Source organism: Astyanax mexicanus, chromosome 1, assembly GCF_023375975.1.
Source record: "Astyanax mexicanus isolate ESR-SI-001 chromosome 1, AstMex3_surface, whole genome shotgun sequence".
NCBI classification, from domain to species: Eukaryota; Metazoa; Chordata; class Actinopteri; order Characiformes; family Acestrorhamphidae; genus Astyanax; species Astyanax mexicanus.
In genome coordinates, this window is record NC_064408.1 from 20,942,111 (window position 1) to 20,966,141 (window position 24,031).

Consider the following 24,031-nt stretch of genomic DNA (forward strand, 5'->3'; position numbering starts at 1 on the left):
CATTTTTACAAATATGCAATATTTACCACAATATTTTGACAGGAGCAGCAGCAGAATCTGAAAAGCAGAATTTGCTGTTCAGATACTCACCCATACTTAATGCAAGTATTTTTACTGAAAATATATTGCACCTCTTCCAATAAAAAAAGAGGCTTCACACTTTAATGAAACGTTAAATGGAGCATTGTTCTTTTAGCATTGATACCCTCAATATGTTACAAAAATTATAGTGTGGATCACGATAAAATGCATCACCATACAATAAAATATTTTTATACTGCCTTCCCCTAATAGTGTCCTAAATAATTAAGTGTAAAGGAATAATTAAAAGCTCAATTTTGCCATGATATTCAAGTTCATAATGAATGTACACTTCTTACTACAACTGTATGTATTTTTTTTTTTTAGAAAAATTATATATATATATATATATATATATATATATATATATATATATATATATATATATATATATATATATATATATATATATATATGTTAAATTTTTCAGGTGCACAAAATATGTTTAGTCAGTGCCAAATATTACTGTATTTTTTGTGTCCACCTCAACAAACTTAACTCACCAAAACATTTTTATTTAAAAAAAAAAAATCTTTGGATGCATCTTTGGTTATTTGTATCTGAAACTCAAAGGACTTTTCCTGTACACACAAAAACAGTCAAAATGACAAAAAATAGTTCAAGTAGCAAAATTGCTTTTACATTTTTTTTTACATTGCACCATGGTTACAGGGAGGGAAAGAGAAAAGAGTAAGAAAAGTGTATTTACAAAGGCGAGCATATTAGTGTACAAAACTGTGGCGCTCGCGTACAAAAGAGAGAAGAGTAGTGGCATGGTTTTATGAATGGAAAAAAGGGGGGGGTCAACATTGGCAGTACCATGTTGAAACAAAGGCAGCTTGTGGTTGGCTTCATCCTCAAGCATCGCAGTCAGAGGGCTAAGTGTTGGAGACGCTAACACTAATACTGTAAAACAATTGCATTATTTCGACAATACGAATAAAAACAAAAACAAATGTTTTAGTACAAGTTTCTGACTTAGCAGTGAAGGTTCATAGGTTCATTGGTTTGTTAAGCAGATAAATTCTTAGAGCTCAATTTCTCATCATCATCAATCCATTACCGTCTTATCATTAACAACAATGAGAAGATATTTCAGAAGATGAGCCAAGTGATGGTGCTACTGGTCCTGGAGGGACGTCCTTGATTTTAAAGTGATTATATTCCTTAAAGCCGTTGGTTAGGCAGTTCTGCGAGTGGTGTCTGGAGCATTATGAAATCATGACATCATGAGTGGTGGCTGGTTTTCTTTTCAGGACATTGTATAAAAATAAAACAAAACATTCAGTTACGACAGTTCAGGTTCTCGTGTTGCTGGTATTGCTTACTAGTCCTCCAGCTCCTGGAGACAGTAGTGTTCAGAATCCGACATCCATGCCACATGCATCCACGCTACTGCAGACAGATGCATAATTTATTTATAAATGTTCAGTCAGTCATTCTTTATCCAATGCCGTGATTGATGAAGGCATTCTTTAAGAGCTACTGCAATAGAGCAATAGAGTAAGTATAGTGTTTAAGGCACACGTGTTCCCATAGGCCAGTGACACAGTGGCACAGCGACAAGAAGTGCACTGAATCTGGAATCTTCATGGCACAGTGTTACAATTCCTTAATACTTAAAACTGGGCTCAATACGAACCAACCATTCCTCACATCACGGGACCATTCACATCACACATCAAAGCCCTTTACAACATTTACATCCACAAGAAAGACAAAAGACAAAAAAAGATGGAAAGCTAAGAAAAGGAACAAGGGTCTGAGCAGAGGAGGGGAGAGCTGCATGTTTCAGCCACATGGAAGAATGGAAGTTTATTGTGTACTTAAATGAAACCATAACGATTTCCATATGTGGATTTTGGTCCCAAAAGTGGGAACCAGACACTGTAGCATATGAGGTTTGGCTTACTTTTTTTTTTATACTGTCATTGGTATTGAAGAGAAGGCACATAAAAACATTAAGGCCAGAGATACTCTTGCTGTTTGGCTATAAATGCATGTAGACAACCTGCTGTGTTGTGAATGTAGTGTGTTACTGGAGGTATCCACTAGAGGCCTCCACTTGCCACAGTGGTAAAAACCCATCCATACAAATGTTGGTCTTTACAGTCATACAAAACATTGATGCTACTGAGTGTGTGCACTCCACCTTCCTCCGCATGTGCACGAAATAGACACACGCATACGTGAACATGCAGTTAACAGCAAGTGAATCTCTCCATTTCCCTAAGTAACATTAAGAGAAAAGACAAGAGTAGTAGAAACAAGAAGTGGAATTAAGGACCCAACAGTTCTCAAGTAACTAAGACTCAGGCTTGGACCTTTTTTTTTTCTTTTTTTTTTTAGGAAAAAAAAAAGAAAAAAAAAGGCCAAACTGGATTGCATTCATATTTCAAGATTCTTTAAGGACAAAACCCAATGGACATTTAGGTTCCTTTGCATTTGTGAGCAGTAACAAGCCTTTTGCGACACTGCGAGGGGAATTCAGTCAGATTAGTGTATATAAACTGAATAGAACTATTCAGAATAAGGCTCCCCCCGCTTCAGATCTTTTTGCTTCGTCGAAATGATTATTCTGCTGGTTACCACAATGATAAAACAAAACGACACAAATAAAGTGTAAAACTCAGGCACTTCCGCTACCTCTGGACAATGTCACTAATCTCCTTGACAGAGGAGAGGAGCTTGCTGAAGTCCTGAGGTGTGTTGGCACCCCCAGTGGCTGTAGGGCAGATCTGCAGCTCCCGCAAGCTGCTCTCCAGCTTGTTGATGGCCTCGCGGAAAGCAAACTTGTTCCTCATCTGCTGTATGGACTCCACGTAGCTTACGCAATACTTCGACAGGTTCTTGCCAGCCTCCAAGACTGCACTGTGACTGCCCGTCTGCTCAGAGTTCCTGCTGATGGCAGCACGCAAGAGCTCCGTGCTCTCCAGCACCATCTCCCGCGTGATGGCCGAGCTGGAGAAGCGCTCGGTGGGCTGGCGAGTTTTCCGCAAGGAGCGGCGAGTATTCATGAGAGGGATGAACGCTGTGGCCGAGGCCTGATCGCCAACAGGAGATCCTGGCCCTACACCCAGTGGTGGATTAGTCGGGGAAGTTGAAGAAGAGGTCCTCGATTGCTGTCCTTTCGAGGTGTTCAGTTTTTTGGTGCCTTCCTGAGATGAGGGGGGTCTTCCTTGATCAACCGAGCCAGAGACTGAGGTGCTGTCAGAAGTGCCTTTAGAATCCTTGACTTTAGAATCAGAAGACAGGTCTTGAGTGGGGCTCCTCGAAGACTTTCCAGACTTCATGCTTGAAGGTGGCGGTGGAGGAGGAGCAGGCTTGGGTTTTGCAAACTTGCCCCGATCCCTCTCCCTCTGGGTAGAGAGGTCTAGAGGTTGTTTGTGTCTGCGAGCTCTACACTCTTCCCCAGCGGCCCCAAGGCCAGGGAACTTGAGAAGTTCTGCTTGCAGGATGCTCGTTTTGGAGCTGTCACTCGACAGTGTCTGTGCTCGATGACCCAGCTTTGGGGTTAGGGTGTGGGGGCTTGATCCTGGACTAGATTCCGGGTCCTTGAAAACATCGTCTGAAGCATCATCGGTCTTCTTGGGCAGGCGTGGAGGTGGAGTTAGTGTTCCTCCGCGTGGAGTGCTCTCAGGTTTGAGGTCATTTGCTCTCTTCCGGGGAAGGGCTGGCTTTCCCCCGAAAGTACCCGATTCAAAGTGGCGAGGCTGCAGGTCACGGGGAAGTGTGACTGACTTCCATTCCGTACGGTCAGACCCTGGGGGCATGCTGGAAGCTGATGAGGACCTCAAGAAGCGCTTCGAGTTGGACGACATGAAATCTTCCTCGCCCGGGGGTGTCGTGGCCATCTTTCCACTGATGGAAGACGTTGCTGCCGTGACCTTTTTCCGTGATTGTTGAACGAAGAGCTGACCAGGATATGTAGGTGCTCCATTAGTGACGCCACCAGCTCCATTATTATTGGCACAGAGGAACTTTAACGCATCAATCCCTGGATTGCCGTCATTAGTTGGGGAACCATTGTTGAAATCGTCCCTAGCATCAGTAACCAGGCCTCTGAGATCATGGTGCCTGTCCTCTTTAAAGGAGCTGCTACGTTTCGGAGGGGCAGGAGCAGTTTTCTTCTTCTTCTTGATTAAATTGAAGGGGTTGAGGCTGCTCTTAGCCTTGTCCCTGTGGATCAGCCTATCATCTTCATTTAGGTTGCTATCTACCAAAGGCCTCTCTTTTCGAGGAAGCATTGGGGATATGGCTACCTCGGCCTCAGCAGCATCTGGTAATAATACAGACATAAAAACAATAAAAAACAGTGGTTAGCTGTAGGCAGCACACATACACTTGCTTCTTTGTTCGCATGTTTTAATATTTTATGAAACATGATTTTGTGTTTTCCAAATTGAAAAACATACTGGACAAACAATTTAGCTTTTCCCCAGAATTAGATTACAGTGGTGCAAGTGCACTTTCACGCTAATGGCTTACTCACCAGGGCTGTCTCCATCTTTGTCCATGTTTCTGCGTAGTGTCCTGGTTTTGGTGGGGAGCTCTGGAGCTTGCTGTAAGGAGCCAAGTGTCAGCTTCTTACTCTTTTTACCCAATTCTTTCTCCACCTCTGTAAAAAAAAAAAAAAAAAAAAATATTGTGTTATATTAGCTTCACCTAAAAAAAACAAACATTATTTAAATTCACTTTGTAAGTACCACATACCGTCGAAGATGCTGGATTCCTGAAACATTGTTTCAAAAGCTTGATGGGTCTCTGCAAAGGAAGGCCTCTCTGCTGGGTTCCATTTCCAACCTGTTGGCCACATACCAGGTAATTCAAGCAGTCAAGGCAGTGCAAAATTACAAGTTTTATACTAAAATGTAATATAAATATAATGTAAGAAAAAAAAAGGTGTTACTCACAGGCTCTCATAAGTTCATAGACCTTTTCTGGGCATCCCTCAGGTCTGTCCATGCGGTAGTCTTTCTCTAGTAGCTCATATACCTGAGACAAATCGATCCCAGGGTATGGAGACATCCCATAGGTGGCAATCTCCCACAGCAGAACTCCGAAAGCTGAGAGAAACATAGAGAAACAAGTTTAGTTCATTATATTTAGTCCATCAAAGATTCTTGACACCACAGTTTCAACAGTAGGTGTTTTACATCAGTGGACCCTAACCCTGGCCCACTGTCCAATAAAATATATGGCTTATACTGCTTCCAGCACATCTGAATCAACTAACTAACTCTAACTTTAAGCGGATACTGAGTTAAAGGGTCGCAGGGTAGTAGGCCTACCAGAAACAAGGTTGGTTTCACATTATGCAACTGAAATAATGCATACATAATGCATAAAATATTTAATTCACTCACCCCAGACATCTGACTTGATAGAAAACTTATTGTAAGCCAAGCTTTCTGGTGCAGTCCATTTAATAGGAAACTTTGCTCCAGCATGAGCTGTGTACGTGTCTCCAGTCATCAAGCGACTCAAGCCAAAATCTGCCACCTTTACTAAGTGGTTCTCCCCAACCAAACAATTGCGTGCAGCCAAATCCCTGAAGAAGAAAGATGACAAAATTACACTCGTTAGTTTTAAATTAAAATATCCAGAACAGAAATCTCTTACTGATACAGCTTATGTTAAAATATGCTAGCTGTTAATGTTCTGTTGAACATGCTAAATGTTATAACAGAAAAAAGAAAAGTGTACATGCACACACACACTTTATGAACTGTATAGCATAATAGGAGTTTTAACTGGGTGGAATGTCTGTATTACTATTGAGGACTTTAATAAACATACGCCTAACATGTCTGATTTGTGCTGAGACCACGTCTCATTGACCATTACCTGTGGATGAAGTTCTTCTTCTCCAAGTACTCCATAGCAGAGGAGATCTGAGTGGCCATGTAGAGCAGCACCACAGCATTCACCTCCTGACGGTTACACTCACGCAGGTAGTCCAGCAGGTTACCGTGAGTCATGAACTCTGTGATGATGTAGAAGGGAGGCTCCCGCGTACACACACCTGTGATAAACAGTATTTTGTGTTTATTTATTAATATACTGATTATAGCATTACTTTCATAGAAAGCAGTCAAATAATAATATATATCTTAGAAATTAACCCAGATAAATCTACACAACATGTATTCTTTCATAATACAAACTAAGTGATGCTAAAGTATTAAAAACTAAGTGATGCTAAATGTTTGAGCCACACTGCTCAATTTGGCTCAGATCTGATTTTGATTTTGAGCCACTTCCATATGTGGTCCTTAATCTGATACGTATCTGATCCATGAACATGCAACATAAATGTGGAATTCATACATCTTTTTGCATTTACGCATTCACTATGTGCTTCTCTTTCGTACCTACACGTCTCTTGGTGCAACTGTGCAACTATAGCTGCAAAAACAGCAAAAGCATACTGGCTGGCCTTTTTTCTACTCATCGACCTGGGCATGTACTTCAGACCAGCTGATTATTCTCCACTCCAGCAAAAAATGCTCCACATATGAGCTGCTAACACATCTGTTTCCCTTTATAAAGCTACGAGTGGTCTCTCAAATATGAGTTTTTTTGTTGTTGGTGAAGATGGCGTTTCAGGGACAGATTTGTTTACATTACACACAGATACAGTTCACTTACATTTGTGAACGTGAACCGTCAAAATAGCCAAATCCGATCTGAGCAAAAAAATCAGATTTGAGCAATGTGGCTTGCAATGCGAACGTAGCCTTTAAATCTTCCCAACATTAGACTTACCCAACAGCTGGACCAAGTTGGGATGTTTGATTTCTTTCATGACAGCAGCCTCCTTGAGGAATTCTTCTACCTCCATTGTGTCCTCCTGCAGATAGAACAGAAGGAGAGGCAAACATTAGTATACTGGTGAGGATGTAAACTTATTTCAAGTGTCCCATATAAAACTTAAGCTAAAAAAAAAAAAAAAAAACTTGCTTTTTATATCCACTTGCAAAGCAATTAATTTACTAACTTTTAGTGTTTTCACAGCAACAGTGAGATTGTACTTCTTCCAGACTCCCTCATACACTTCACCATACTGGCCTCCGCCCAGCTTGTGTTTCATAGTAATGTCTGTGCGCTCCATCTCCCACTTGTCGTAGTTGGGCGACACGCCATAGATTGTGGGCTTGTTGCGTTTTGGTGCTGGGTAGTGTAGTGTTGTGATGAGCCCGTCCGCCACAGTGGAATGGTGATGCACCAGCTCAGCCAGTGTGTTGAAGCGGCTCTCCGAGGACACGTATAACTGTTTAGGGAACAGAAGGAAAAATGGAAATGATGGAAAATATATATATATATATATATATATATATATATATATATATATATATATATATATATATATATATATATATAAAATTAAAAAGCTTGGAGGGTAGTCTGAGCATGTTACAGTGAGTACGGTAAGAGTTGAATAGTATTTTGTACACATTTTGTTTCATCTGTAAAACCATAATATGGACTTGTATTTTGCATTTGTATGTTTGTTACTACTAAACATTAACTAAAAACCCTAATGAATATTATTATATACAGATATAAAAAGTAGATGTGAGCAATGAGACAATAGTTTGTTTGTTTGTAATATTGCTATTTCAACAGGGCAATGCTTGTCCGCATACTGCTACAAGACCTATCCCTGCTTAAAAACGTGAGGGATGGTATTGGACAGTGTATCAACATGCCATGCCTACAGCAAAATCTGCAGGAACTGTATGATTATTTAAGTTGCATGGGCTGAATTATCACAGGACACCATTAAGAACCTCTACAATGCTGTTTTTACTCATTTATAGTTCCTGATAACCTTTTCTTCTTCTGGCATTATGATGCAGACATGTATAATGAAAATATCATGACAGTTAATTTTAACAACATGCCCAGTACACACTTCATCTATTGGACAAAGTGCCTGAAATTTCGCAATCATAGCTGAACCATCAACAAAAGTCACAAAAGCTTACAATTCCAATAATTCAAAAAATATATATAGGTTAAACAAATAACTACTGCATTATTCAGCCAGTTTGGTCTGAAATCAAGTTATGTCTTAAATCTCAGTTTGGCATCTGGTGTTTAGAATCTGAGTCGCCTGAAGGAGGGAAAGCACATCCTCCCCTGACAACAGCAGCCCGACGGCCACTGCAGGCATCTTTATCATGCTTGCCATTCCAAAGCCTCACCTCAGAACACAGAGGAATGCGGAGCTGAAGTAGAGGGGACTTGCACTCCCAAATAAGTCATTGGATTTCCCCAGAGTTTAATAGATAACAGATTTTGCTTGAAGTTGTTGGGTGTGTGCGTGTTTGACGCCTAGCACTCTCAGGGGAAACACACGGAAAAATGAACAGTGACCTTAAAGTTAACTGATGCTCTTATAGGGTGTATCCTACTGGGAGGCATCTAGAGATGTTAATGTTATGGGAACACTTCTCCCCATTTACAACTATCCATTATACAACCTTAAGTTTAGTGCAACACATCTAGTTCTACACCATGAGAACTAGATGTGTTATAAGAACTTATTCTTATAATAACACACTATATTGCCAAAAGTATCTGCATATGGTGATGTAAGGCTTGGACAGAACTTCAATTGACGGTTCCTGAGCTAATCTGAAGCCTACAGGAAGTTTGGAGAGATGGCAATGCAGAAAGTTGGATATCTCTGCACAATATGCACCCTGCTCTACTATTGTACACTGACAGATTGAGTTGCTTCTGTTCCCAGTCACTTCCACATTGTTATATTATCACTGACATTTGACTGTGGAATGTTTAGTAGTGATAAAGACATTTCACAACTGGACTTGTTGCACAGGTTAGGCATCCTATCACAGTACCACAGTAAAATTCACTAATCTCCTAAGAGACACCCATTCCTTCTCTAATGTTTATAGAAGCAGTGTGGATGCCTAATTACTTGGTTTTATGTTGCCATGAAAGTGACTGGAACCTTCAGTGATTTCAATGAGTGAGCCAGTACTTTTGGAAATATAGTATATGTAATCAAAAAAACATATCCAAACAATATTTGTCATTTTATGCTACTGATTTAATGATAATATAATAGCATAATAATGCAATTATTCTCTTTTGCAGCAATGAAACTTTAATTATTAAGAAGATTCAGACATTGGTATTGGAACATAATATTTAAATATCCTTAAAAAATAAATGAATTAATTAAAAACGTTTTAAACAGTCAGGATACCAGCTGATAGTCTCACTGCTAAGAGACATAAAAGGCAACATTAATTGATCGAAGTGCAAAAATAATTGGGCGTGTGTGTATAACGTAGCTGAATAAATTTCTTAATTACAAACCAAGGAAACACTGTGCAATCTGCTGATTGAGACAAGGTTTGAAGAGTAAAGAGTATTTTAAAGCTCAGAAATTTGAACCCAATGGCCCCAACAAGTTAATGTTGATTTGTATTTTTAAGATTTTTGAAGGTTTTTCTTTACAAAACCCACTGACACGGTGTGCTTAAACTTTTGCAGGCTGCTGTATATTCTCACCTTGCCATCAGAGGCAGTGTTGATGCGGTAGTGGTAGACTCTGCCCTCATACCGCAGTGAGATGGACCTCTGGCCCGGGCTGCTCTCGCTCTCCCGCACCAGGAAGCTGCCGTTGATGCCACTGCTGAGCAGGTATTCAGCAGCGTTGCGTGATACAGGTCCATGGTACCAACTGTGCTTCTCAAGGCTGTTGACCGGTGTGATGTAGTTGCTGGGCACCCAGCCCTGGCCGTTCTTGGTCTGCGCCTCGCACCACTCCCCATTGTGATTGTAGCCGAGCACACGCAGCTTTTCCCCTGAGAAGCAGAGCATTGCAACATTGCATTACATGGCATTATATAACAAGATGATTTCCTCTGCAGCTTTAAAGTACACAAGACTTTAGTTAAACAACAAAAGAACTTCAGGGTTTCTGATTGGCTGAATGTGAAGACAATTTTGATTATTAAATCAATAAATATATTAGATATTAGAACAAAGCAGCAGAGCATGTAGGAGCAATATATAGACCTAGCAGCAATCTCACCGTTTTGGCACTCATTGTCCATTTTATAAGCTCCATTTACCAAACAATCTTCCAACTATTTTCATTTTTAAAGTTGTATCAACAGGCACCCTGTTTCTTTTAAAGGACAGGGATCCATCAGTATGATCTTTAAAACATGTTTATGAAAGTGTATTATGGCACAAACACAGGAGATTTTTAAAGAGCCCAAAAGAAAAATAATTGATGGAAAAGGAATAAGCAGACCAGCAAAGGCCAGTTTTCTACATTTCCATACAAACTAAAGCCTTTCTGTAGCAACACCTTAGCACACCTAGCAGCTGTACAATAGCAACACTTTAATTAATCAATTTCTCTACATATTTTTATCCTCCTTTTATTATGTTCTTTAATGGCCAGGACCCCAATAAAGTTATTATTTTGGTGGTAGGTCATTCTGAGTGAGACTGGCATGGTGGTGATTTGTTAGTGTAGGTTGTGCTGGTAGGAGCAGCTCAGATACAGCAGTGCTGCTGGAGTTTTTAAACAGCATATTGTTACTGCTGGATTGAGAATAGTCCACTAACCAGACATGTCCAACTTCTATGCAATGTCCTGTGAGTACTGATTTTCTATAAGGTGGAGCATCTAGCTAGGAGTGTCTAATATAGTGGACAGTGAGTGGACACAGTGTTTAAAACCTCCAGCAGTACTGACAACAGGGTGCAAGGAGGATAAAAAGGATGTAAGCAGAGAAATGAATGCAGTCTGTAATTATAGATTGTTATGGCAGCGCAGTGTGTTGTAGCTGCCATGGAAAACAATGTAACTCCATAACAGCAAATATAGAAGATAAAGGGTTCAGAGAAAATGGGGGGGGGGATCCTTTGAATAGAAATTAATATGGATGTGCATTAGAACATGGCAAAATATATCTGTAACTGTTACAATAGAGGGGCTATGATTCTATATATATCGCACTATGTTTCTACTATACAAATGCAATATATTGCACTTGTTTATATACATTTTTGCCAAATATTTACATGTACACTACTAATAAAAAAAAAGAAATATTGCAATACAATACTATATTAATATTATCTTCTTGCACCCCAAAAAGTTCATTTAAAAAGTATTTCCAAACCTTTGAAAACACAACAAAGTAAAAGATATACAATAGGTAAGAAAAGACTCACTATTAAGATTTTTTTAGGCATTTAATGCTGTTCAACAGCATCAAATGAACTTCAGTAATCGTTTTATTTTTTATTTGGTATTTTAAATTTATGCTATCCCTTTCTGCTATAGATACTATCTAATCAAATGTAAGCTATTCTTGACCCAACAAAAAAAAAAAAAAAAAAAAAGAATATCACACCTGACTCATAACAACATCCTGAAATGACAGAGAACAGACTCATGGTGAGTGAATGATCAGTATGCCCTAGTAGGGCTCTGACTCTTGCACACTAAAATCCTCTGAATTGCGTCATGACTGCTTTAACCACGATGCACAGGTTTTTCCATGTGTCACTGCAAGGTTACTGCGGTTGACATTACCGTCTGTGAACTCATCCGGTGGTAAAACGTTAATCTAATTGGAACTTTGAACATAATATTAGCATAAAGCAAAGCATTTAGCACATACAGAACTGAAACTACTCAGGATTCTACAGAAAAAGCATTAGTGTTGAGTAGGGTTGCAGCGGTAACCGTTTTCACGGTATACCGTGGTATTAAAATGCACGGTTATCATACCGTGTGTGTTTGCTTATTACCGGTAAAACGCAAGCCAGCGGAGAAATAAATAACGAAAACTGAAAGTGAAACTTAACTAACCTATTTATAAGCGCTGTTTTCACTTCCGCAGTTGTACAGCGGAGGGTGTTGTGCCGATTCTGTCCGCGAAGCGGGAGTCGGATTGAGCAGGGAGTCTGATTCGGCATAACAGCGGCAGCGCGGCAGCACCTCGCGGCCCGCGGTATTAGTTGTAAGCGCTCGCGCTGGCCGCAAAATGCGACAGAAAACACTGAGAAACTGCAGAATTATGTATTGGACTAAAATGAGCACGAGGAGATCAAAGAGAACCTTTACGTGTGAGTAGCTCACATCAGAACAAGCAAATCTCTCTCTCTCTCACTCTCTCTCTCTCTGTCTCTCTCTCGCACGTGAACTTCTCCGCACTGTGTTTAGCTGTTCTTAAAAATCATTTTAATTAAATAATAGTTATATGCCTCTATGTTAGTGTTAATTAACATAATTCTGATCATATTTCGCTCATTCAAACAGCCTGAAAACAGACTTGTAATCTTGTAATCAACAAGCTTGTAATTAATGTGGCCGTAAAGTCACAGCTAAAGGAGGAAATACATCAAACCTGTTCTCCATCTCCGAGAACACCACCCTGCTGTGCAGCGCAAAGTATGTGTTTAGTTTATAATTTTAATCTGAACCTAAATAAAACCTCTATGTAGTCGTGCACAACCCATGCGGTAAGCGCCCGCAAAAGCGCTGAGTTATCCGAAATTTGGGCTCGCAGGTACAGGCGTGAAGTGCGTGCTACGATGGATTCACGTGTCCGTGTAAAGGTCCTGGCCGGACTGGATGTGAAAGACGCCATTCATTTACATGCGTTCATTTTCAAATTCTGACGTGCCTGTTTTTCATATGTTGAAGGTTTTAAGGTGTGAAAGCCTTAAAATAGAAATATCTAATGTGAGGATCATGTCAGATATAAATCCCCTCTTTCTGCAGTATCTGGTTATATACCAACTTTTTTTATATATATATATACACTCTTAATGCCCTTAAGAGTAGTGGAAAAACATGGTTCCCTTCACCTGATGGTGTAGTTTCTACAATAAATAGTTAATTGAACAAAAAACCTTTGTTGTAATTTTTTTAAGGGTCAGTTTAATAATATATGTAACAAACTGTGATACCGTGATAACCGTGATACCACGGTATTTTCCGAGACAGTTATCATACCGTGAAAATCTCATACCGTTGCAACCCTAGTGTTGAGAGAATATGACTGAACGATGAATAGATAAAGGTGCTACAAATTTGTATTTAGCAATTTAAACAACAGTACATATTGTGATGTCCAACTTTGGTCATGTTTTCATGCTTTTTGGATGTGCAAAATTATAGATAATGTGTTGTTAGCAACTGGTATCTTTGACAATAAGTAATCTGGAAATGTTTTAACAATGCTAACTTGGGACATGGAAAGCTACAACTATTTTGGTCATTTCCAGCTTTAACAAGATAAATTACATGACCCATCCTGACTGACTAGGCTTAAATAAAGTTCTCTACGTTTGAAGTTACATTTTGCAAATTATAATTTTATTCAAGATCATCAGAAAGGAGCACATTTTTTTTGTAAAACTGTATGTGAACCTTAAAGTAAACAAGGAGGAAAATGCTGGATTTTATTAGGAAAAAAAAAAAACATTTCTACTAACAGAAAGATGTATTTATTTTTTAAGTGTATTAAATCAAGTATGAACTGTGGCTATTATGAAGAGCTTTGACTATCCTGGCCTGAGCTCAGCTCGGTATTGTTTTTCAGTAAGGCAAGTGGAAAGAAGGTCACGTGCTGCGCTAGATAAAGGAAGCAGAGGGGAGATAGAGAATGTGAGGCAAATATGTGGATTTCCAGGCAGCAGCGTCACTCTGCTCCCCAGAGAGAAGGCTGTAGGCCTCTCAGCTTTAACACTAAACCAGAGTAATGGTTATTTTACATTGGTCTGACACTGGCTCTGCAGTTTGTTTTAAACACACTAAGGTTTTAAAGTAAGTTGTATAAATCTGGATATTTGTGATTACATTCATTTTCTGTAAATCTAAAACACATTTTAGTCATTAGAGTATATATGAAGTGACCAAAGTGTAAATAAGGAAAATATGCCCAAAGGGTATAACTGAACAGGGTAATTATTCACTTAGCCATTGGATTGATATATATATTATTGTTAATGATTAGTATTAATTGCTGCACTGCTGGGATATCATCTATACTGAAGTGTAAACAAGACACTTTAAATGTCTTCATTTCTCTGTGTGACACAGACTTTTTTTCTGATTAATCATGGGTTAAAACAAACTTGGCTGAGTGTTGGCGTGGTTAACTGATCTCACTACTTGCTTTAAACTTGTAAATCCGTACAGAGGAAAAAAAAAAAAAAAACATGGTTACACAAAAATTTGTTACACTTTGATGCCTTACCTTTAGTTATGCTGAGTGTGTTGTCACCACTTGCCACAAAGTCGTACAGTGCTACAAACAGATTTGGGTCATTTTCACTGGGTCCCGCCAACAGGTTCTCTTTGGAGTTCCAGCGTGCCGCCTCAGACAGACCAGGGGAGTCGAAATCTGGCCGCTGGAGAGCTTCTGCAAATAAAAAAAAAAAGTGCAAAAGAAATAGGTGAATCACAGGTAAATATTTATATAAAACATGCACTTAAAATAGTTTAATATTAAGTCCATCTATACATAGGCATGTCAATGGCTAGTATTTGACTGTATATGAATATGATTTTAGCTTCTTGCTCTTGGATTTACTGGAGTTTGTTAGTCAGACTGAATTCGATTGCTTCATTGGACAAAATATGCAAATTTGCCTGTTATTACTGGTGATTAATACATTTATCTTGGTGAGCTTTGTGTTTACACTTGTATGCTTTGTGTAAACAGGATGAAATAGTGGGTAGGGCCTCCTTTTGTTCTTAAAACAGAATTATTTCTTAATGGAATAGACTCCACAATATGTTGTAAAGATTCCTCCACTGAGATTATTATGGTCCATGTTGACATGACTTGAGTCACACAGTCCTAGCAGATTACTCAGCAGCACTTTTATACTGTGAATCTTCCGTTCTGACAAATTACAAATCTATTTAGATACAGTAAGTGGGAGGGCCTCTGAAGAACAGGGAACTTATTGTCATGTTGATGAACTCAGTCACAAGTCATTTGGCTGAGTAACAGAGCACTTCATCATAAAGGAGGTAGCTATTTGAAGACAGGTTATTCATGAAGGGAAGCACACGGTCAATAGTACTCAAATATGCTGTGCCACTGAGCGACAAATTACTGTTTTTAAAGTGTTCCAAGAGAACATTGCTTACACCACTACATCATTTTCACCAACAAAGGCTGGTTCCAAAACACTACTGGGTGCTAAGGTTTGGCCCTACCATCTGTACCAGACCAGAGCTACATTACATCTGAGTATTCAACTGTTACACTGTCAGCTCATTGCAGCCTCAGCTGTCTGTTCTTTGCTGGTAGTGCTTTTTCTCATCAGTAAGAAACTAGGGCTGGACATCAAAATGTCTATCACAATATATTCCTTAATTTTGGTTACTGCCAACAATGCTCACAAACTATATTTATTCCTGGAAATTCAACAATCTACCCACTCCTGTAATGTATCCAGATAGTCCAAGATAAAATGTGGGAAGTCTGTTTTAAAATTATATCACTGTTATTAAAACATTGATATTGAATTACTGTCTGGTCCTAGGGCAAACTACAAGATCAACTTGTTCCTAGCTGGTGAAAGCTAGAACATAAACAGTGCTTATAGTGATTAATTGATTAGTACTGTAATATTTTAATTTCCAAATTTCCTTAAATCACTAAATGTAGAGCATAAAGATATGTCTGCATTCTAAAGGGTTAATCTAATAACGAAATAGAGTTGACCTTCAAGCGACCCACGAAACAAAAAGATGAGACAAAATCCACATTAGTTGTAACTCAAGCTCTTTCTTAACCTTGTCAACACTGTCACGACTCCTCTTCTCCTTCATAACTCATTTTACTCATCTGCCTGATAAGGGAAATTATGAAATTCCTCAGTGAGAATAAGCACAGCCAACTCAGTGATTTCATTCTGTGCAGCCAGTTCAGCTGCTCAGCTGTCCCCATGTGTGTTCCGTCACCTTGTACCTCTTTACCACACACAAGGGAGGGACAAAGACACACACAGCCTATACACACCGCTTTAGGTCTGGCATGTGTCATCACACATTCCCAACATGCTGAAGAAAGTCTCAGTTCTGGTTTCAAGCACCAAAGACTATTCCTTCATAAGCATTTCTTCTTCAAATACTTACAAACTGCATATGGAATGATTCACGCTTCACTTTACTTAGACTGTTTTCTATGAAGTTGCTAAACTGTTTAGAACACAAGTGGTTATTCAGAACAATACTTTGAAATGGTTGAGAGACTATAGCTGCATTCCAAAGCCTAGAAATACAGGCTACATTTGGAGAAATTTCAAGGAAACAACTGATGTGTCCTTCTCTGCCCTCAGTTACTAATAGTTGTCTGTGTATGAAAGTATGGGGGGGTAAAAAGGTAAAAAAAAAAAAAAAAAAAAAAACTTCAAAGCAAAAGTCATTTTAAAATGTACTTGAGATCCTCTTCACAACCTTTAAGTAGTTAAATAATTTGTCTGTACAGTGGCATGCCAATAACTAGTATTGTGTCCCATGTTTTTTCCATGGAACCTGGGTCTCCTGCATTGAATGTGGATGTGGTTTTTGCCAGACCTGATTGTCTGCTTGCAAGGGCAATTCTAGCCGGACACCACTGGTCACAATCATTATAACTGCCACTTCACTTTACTGTCCACTGTGGGTGGTAATGCCCAACACACACACACTGCAACACCATGGGTCAAGCCTTGTTAAATGCCCAAACAAACAATACAGCTATAGAATGTCCCATCTATCTGGCATCCACTAAAAGGTCTTGTGCAATTCCGAATGCATATTCTCCTAACTAGTCTTCTTAGGAAACTCCACAAACGCAGCTGATGAGATAATTCCAATAAAGATTTCTACCGTTTTGTATTCCAAAGTCTTTTAATTCCACTAATTAAATACAGCACGCTTAATGAGACGATCCTCTGATAGACCTGCATCTTGAAAAACAGTTTTATTTGTAAGATGAGACATAACGGGGGCGTCTGGTCTGGCACCGAAATGAGGCAGTGACAGCAGAAGATAAACAAATGAGAGAGAACTGGCTGTGATCCTCCTGTTAAGCAACATCTGGGGGGGGGGCTGGATATTCTCGCATCATAGTGGCATTCCTTTCAAAATCAAGGTCTCTTGCAATTTGTCTACGTAATAAACAACCTTTGAGGTGTTTTCATTTTGTTCTAGTTGTATAAAGGGAGACTTCATGAGCTTAAGCCCTGGTGACCATATGATGAACCAAACGTCTCCCGGAGTTAATGTGGTCTTACCACAACCTGAACCATTAAGTATAAACAGCCAAGAGGGGAAGAGAGTAAGAGATGGTGATGGAGACTCAGCAGAGGCCAGAGCAGGGAGGAGGACAGCAAATCTCTCGTGAAGAGCCGGAGGCAGAACGCCAAAAATGAGCCCAGCCATAAGAACACTCTCAACATTCATTAGACTAGTGAAGAAGCATGAACTGAGACTAATCTCATGCTAACATGGAGCAAAATGGAACAAGAACTTTCACAAATGGTTGAGGTTTATAAGTGAGTGTCATCCAGGAAAAGAAACATTTACAGTTCTTAGAACAAGCAGGGGACATACATTTGATACCTGATGTCACAATATCATACCTTTTTGTTTTTGATTAAAAAAAATCAAATGTTTTAATCCAATATTATAATATACAAATAAGAAAATCAACAAGTAACTTATTATTATCGAAATACCAAGTGTCAGTTCCCTTAACACTAAGAAAGTGTATTTTTCACGGCCAAAAGTTGGAACAAGAATTCCTACGAAGTTTTATGCATCTTAAGTGATTCTATTTATTTAGTCCATTACTCAGTTTTGATGGCAAACTGCAGTTTATAGAATAAACTAAATAACTGAATCTCCCTGTACTTTGTAGATTGTAGGTTTGTAGATTCTTGTCAGTTTGGCAAGTTGCCCTTCCGATGTTCTACCAAATGTGACTCCCTGACAGAATCCAACTACCTGTGTGTGCACATGTGCACCAGGCAACAAATCAATATTATCCTCAGATTCCTATAATTCCTGTTAATGTATTAGGGTTAACTCTACAATTACAGTAGATACAGGAACCACCAGTATAACCTGTTGTGCACCTGAAAGGGAGGTGGATTTTATCTCAGCCATTTTTTTCTTCTTCTGTTGTTTATTAGGGTTAATATCCTGCCTCCTCTTCCTGTTTTTGTTTCAAAAGTCTAAACCATGTAGAAAAGTATTTCCACACTACAAATAAACTGGATCATGGTTCAGTTCCTCCAGTCCATTTGGTCATCTTTCAGACCTGCTGTTTTGGTTCACACCTAAACATTGCCTCAACACTGGAAACTGTCTTAGTCTTGAGCTTGGGTCAGAGAAAACAGCTTTAAATTAAGGCAACACAAATAATTTCAGCCTGCATTATAAGCATGGCACGAAACCACTTTTGCACAGGCGACATTGATGAAGATACTACAACCTTGAGTATCTACAATTTTCCATCTAGCTTATTTTCCTACAAAGCAATAAGGAAAGTTTGGTCATGGACATAGTTATTATTTGTTGAATCAAACCCCTATCAAATTCATAGCACATTATTACAGTTTTAGAGTAAACTTAACTATCAGTAGGATCACCATGACTGAATAAACATTAATCCTATGTCAGGGCCTTTTGTGTACTGATTAAACTTCTTCAGAATCTTCCCTCTATTGCTTAATTTCCATGGAGCCTTAAAGCTTGTTTTACCTTATAAACTCAATATGTGAACAATACACACACACAACAAAAGAAACAACTGGAGACCTAGACACATACCAAAAAGAAACACACACACACAAAAAAATATGTTTATGAACCTACACAAGGAGTTAAGCAGGAGTCAAATTTCCTAGTATTCTCTCCTCCCTCACTTTTTTTCCTCCCTTTCTCTTGCTGCGAGCCAGAGTGTCTGGCTTTGCTCGCTTCCCCCTCCTCCACTTTCCTAACTGCAAGGCTGAGGAGAGAGCTCTGAGGCCTGGAAGTGAGGCCGAAGCCTGTGATTTTCGCAAGACTGTAAACTCAGGTTTCACCTCTGCTTCTTTGTCTGCGTTCCTGGATCTTGTTCCAACTCCCCTCCTCTGTAATTGAGATTCCTCTTCCCCAAAAATCACAAAAAACCACACTTCCCTGCAACCCCCCACTGCCTCCCCCCACCTTCCCTTCCTCAGCCCCCCTCCAAACAGACACAAAGCCATGCTAGCTTTCTGCAGCTGGTCTAACACAATCTTAAATCTTCTAAGTTTTGCTTACCTTCGAAGTAATAGCTGGAGGAGGACGAGAGGCCTTTTTTAGATTTACACCCCACCAATTTTAAACAGATCTCCAACATTTTCATTTGCTTTTTCACGCTTCCACTTTGAAGAAAAAGTCCGGTCTTTCCTTTTGTTATGCGACTTAGTGATTGGTCATCCAAAAGTTTGTGAAAAGTCGATTAAAAGTTTTAGAAGAAGTTGTTAAGCAGTGCCCCACATGGAGATAATCGCAGGTATCAAGTTTCAAATTAAAAAGACAGATATCCACATCCCAGAACTCCAGAGTTGCATTCACTTTATGACTCCGTACTACCAAGTTTCCAGTCCAAGAGGCTCCATTTTCTTCCCTGGTCCACTCCTCACTCGAACTCACGCTTTTCCCTTGGAAAAAATACCCATCCAAACACTGACAACTCGCTCCTGAGACTTAGTCGAAGGTCAAATCTACCAGCCTGACATAAAGAGGTGCTCTCTGGATCCTGCCATCCTGCGGCTTGCGAGTGCGATAGCGGGAGAAGCCGAGCGCTCGTGCTGCTCTCTGCCAACAAAGGGCCTCTTTCAGGCGCTGCCTGCTGGACTGAATGACATCAGCTGGTTGGATCCTCCCACCTCCCCCCACACCACCCCTAAAACACACGCACACACACACATACAAACAGAACCACGCACACACACACTCTTAAACTCTCAAACACACACACTTACTCACTCACACATCAACAGAGAGGAACACCGAGGCTAAACTTCAGTCAAAGTTGGGGAGAATGTGCTTTGCTATGAAAAGCCTGCAGACAAAATCTGCCTTTGTCATTCCTGCTGGATAGTCACAAGGCACTTTATGGAAGGCCCCTCCCCTCCCCCACAACCCCCATCTCCACTTCTCTCTTGCTCTCTCTCTCTCTCTTTCCCCATCATCACTGGTCTCTTGCTCTATTCTGAAATGTTTACAGCTTCAAAGAATGGCGCCTGGAGCTGCGGCTGCCAAGTGTGCTGTGAAGTGTCATGACAAGCATTCTTCCTCTTTGTTTTGTTTGAAGAGCTGTGCTAACTAGGCAACAGGCCGTTTCGGGAAGTTAAGAAGCTTGATAAATGAATTACACACACACAAACAAAAAAAAATCTCGAGTGGTACACAAGAGTTGGGCAACTTTATCTAAAATATATTTTATGAACAAAAACTATTGGGACACCTGGCTCTTGAGAAGATCACACCCATCATAATTGTGATCTATTACACCCCTTCTGTCCAGGTAAGGATTTCTAAAATATTTTATGCTGCAATGCTGTAAATATTTGATTGCATTCAACAACACAATCATTAGGTTAGGAAGGTCAGGCTGTTTTTTGGGTGGAGTGGTGAAAATCCATCACCACCTCATCCAAAAAAGTGTAGGATGGATGCCAATCATTATAAAAACACCCATCACCATATTCAACAGATCCAATGTTGTATTTTAAACCCTGCTACTACATGATTGGCATGTAGTATGGTGCCAATAGATTTATTTGGTTATCTGCTCTATAGTGTCCTATAGTGGCAATGATTCTCTTCAGGCGTGATTACAAAATTTGTAAAAAGATACACAAATTAATTTGATTTGACTTGACTAAACTAGACAAGCTGTGTATGTGCATTTGCACATTTTTTGTCAACGGTGGCTGCAACGTAAAGAAGCAGAATGCATTCATTAGAGTGCTGAATAAAGTTGGGAACAGCTTCTATAGCCAGTTTAAGAGGGATGCATTGGTGTAGGAATTCTGGGCCGATGCAGATATTCAATAATGCACATGTATATATCTGTTTACAAACTACAGAGAGACTTTAGAAATAAATGTAATTGCATTTCAGCTTTTAACCAACGGTATGCAAACAATAAAATGAAAGGTGTCTCCGGAGAAATTTATCATCAAACTGATCAGTTCAAAAATTATTTTCATTTAACAGAATTAATTAAAAAATGTATCTATTGAAAGTAATAAAAACAAATAAAAATTGGAGTAGCGTGGCCAGTGTTTGATTTATGGCATACAATAAATATGTCAGCAAATATCGGTTTGAAATATCTAGATAATCGGCCGATGCTTCTATAAAAAAGCATTGTCCGGTACTGGTATAACACTTTTGTTGTGAATCCCTAGAGTTTAACTTGAATTATTTCCCAGCTATTTACTACAGCTATAAGCAAATTGCATTTTTGCCATTTGCCAGACCGCATTCTCACCACAAATTAAGAGACCAACGCTTTACCAGGGTCTTAGCCAACCCAGGTGTTATTACTGTATTCACACCTGCCCAAGCACAACGTCCCAAAAAGTGAAAACAAACCACAATCTAATTTAACCAGACTGAAATATGTGACAACACTAATATGACCAAAATCTCAGATTTTAGCAGCAGAAGCATGCTGTCTAAACTACTTGAAATATTGCATTGTGCAGGAGTGTTCCAGAATTGTTACCAGTTTCAAAACAAATACAATTTCATTTTACAATTTCAATTTTCATTTTTTTTTATATTTTGTAGATTTTGTCTAAATATTGATTTAAATATGTTATGAATTTAATGCATCAGTAAGGAAAATAACAATGGAATGAAAATGATAAAATGGAATCTTAGCAACTGAGGTTGCTGTTTAAGAGGGTGAAATAAATTCTCCATGCTGCAACTCTTTAATTGTGAGTTTTCTTCAGAATAATTTGCACAAGACCGCATTGTGCTGTCATCTTTCCAAACTGAACCATTTCGAAACAAATAACCCATGCAAGCTTTGTTGTTTTTTGGATTAAAATCATACACAGATGGTAATATACATACATATACACATCACTTTTTAAACCCACATAGTATCAAAAAAAAAAAAAAAAAGACAAGAACTAGAACCCGAAACGGAGATCCGCACTTCGAGCCAGAACTAACTCTACACTTCGCAGGTCTGCATAAGGTGAAGCTCCAAATAAACGCTGACTTCCAGGCTATGGTCTTCCTCCATGAGCATGTGGAAAAGGGGCATTAGTGTTTCTCTGGGCCAGTGTCTGGAGCTGACATCACCAGTCTCTCCACCAGTCAACTGGTGTCTCCAGACAGGCGGGAACCCAGGCAGCTCTGAAGCCCAGAGGCGCACAGGCCAGCCAATACGTTGTCTCGACTTTCCAGTCATAAGAGAGCGAAAATGACTGAAAATGTGACAACGATACAATTCCGCCTCTGTAGTCCGGCCAAAGAAATGAGAATAGAACGGAGGTATGAAATGAGCTGTACCACCTACGCTGCAGTGAAGGGCTAGATGGTATTCAAATCTTCCTGGTTCATTAACAGTAGAACTGATCAGAGTTCAAAAGCAACTAATTTCTGCATACCAAAAAAGGTCAATTGGCCTGAGGGCTAAAGTAATTAAACTGCATGCAACCTTTCATGATTACATAGGAAACTATTTTGTTTCCGTAACCAGAATTTGATTCAAATTTGATGGCTGTAGAAGAAAGCACATAGGACGCATAGTTATTTAACTCCTATAATCCTAGGTTTATTCTTTAGTTATTCATCCTAAGGAAGGCACTATTGTAAATAATTTTAAGAATCACTTGGTTTAGCATATCTTGTGGAGCAACACAAGATTCAATTTTAGGGCCTATTAAACTGATAATAATTATAGTCATAATTGCTAAGTAGTTGTAAAAGTAAAGGGTGGGCTTACAAATGCGTATATGGGGTTAAACGGAGATGGAGCCTGCTTTTGCGAGCAAACTTTCTGCACGTCCTGCACTTCGTAAGCTTCGTAAAATTTTACGCAATCCCAGGCATGCTAAACATTTAGCCAAACCTTGCATCAAGGACATTAACTGACCTAAGAAAAATTTAAACCTTTTGAAACTTTAAAAACCACCTACAAGCAATTTCGTCCGCTTGGAAACTCAGACCGACCACAAAGCAAAGTGAGCGAAGTGAGGCAAGGTTTAGAAAAGGGGGGTTGCAGATGAAGAAACATGAAGCACATTGTTTAGTGATGAGCTCATAGGAGAATCACTCCATTGCGATTTATATAATCCCACTCTCAGTATGTTAACAGTTAGCTGACGTACACAGTATGCTCTCTTGCCCCCTCCCACCCCTGTCCCGTCTTTTTTTTCACCTCCTTAGCTCACTTCTTTTTCCAAACCCTAGGGCATGAGCAAATGAAAGCCCACAACCTGATCGCTTAAGTGGCCTACACAACTGGATGGGCCTTTTAAATGTAAAGAATTCTCCCAAATTGGAAAGTCTGCAGGGTTCTGACTTTAACTTGCAATAAGTTCAACCTTACTGGAGAGTGGAAATATGAGCCAGGTGCAAGAAGCTTCTAGGACATTGCAGGACAACTGAGATCACTTTTTTGCACACATACGCAACCATAGTAAGAGAGAGGGAGAAAAAAAGACTTGTATAGAGATTCCCTAAGATGAAACACCACACCACCTTACAATGTCAGAAATGTCAGCCAGCCTCAACTTCGACACCCAGCCTACCCAATTTGGTCAGGGGGAGACAGACAAGGTATTGACTCAAGCATGCAGAGAAATACGACAGTAGGAAAAGTGGAGGCCTGCTGTGGTTAATATACACGAAGCTATGCACCAGGTTCATTCCATC

General features: G+C 39.5%; 1 protein-coding gene across 2 annotated transcripts in view; it reads right to left on the reverse strand.

Annotated features, from left to right (window-relative positions):
- Positions 1-575: 575 nt before the first annotated feature.
- Positions 576-24,031, reverse strand: part of abl1 (c-abl oncogene 1, non-receptor tyrosine kinase) — a 40,837-nt gene continuing 17,381 nt past the window's right edge. The window contains exons 1-11 of one of the 2 annotated variants that reach the window (XM_007253994.4): positions 19,403-19,985; positions 14,352-14,516; positions 9,631-9,926; positions 7,082-7,354; positions 6,850-6,934; positions 5,929-6,106; positions 5,448-5,632; positions 4,995-5,147; positions 4,795-4,884; positions 4,574-4,699; positions 576-4,360 (exon numbers count right to left, since the gene is read on the reverse strand). In XM_007253994.4, the coding sequence (XP_007254056.2) occupies positions 2,724-4,360; positions 4,574-4,699; positions 4,795-4,884; positions 4,995-5,147; positions 5,448-5,632; positions 5,929-6,106; positions 6,850-6,934; positions 7,082-7,354; positions 9,631-9,926; positions 14,352-14,516; positions 19,403-19,487 (3,273 nt within the window). In that variant the 5' untranslated portion in view covers positions 19,488-19,985 and the 3' untranslated portion in view covers positions 576-2,723. Of the gene's footprint in view, positions 4,361-4,573; positions 4,700-4,794; positions 4,885-4,994; positions 5,148-5,447; positions 5,633-5,928; positions 6,107-6,849; positions 6,935-7,081; positions 7,355-9,630; positions 9,927-14,351; positions 14,517-19,402; positions 19,986-24,031 lie in introns of those variants that run through there. The other variant, XM_007253993.4, reaches the window with a different exon arrangement.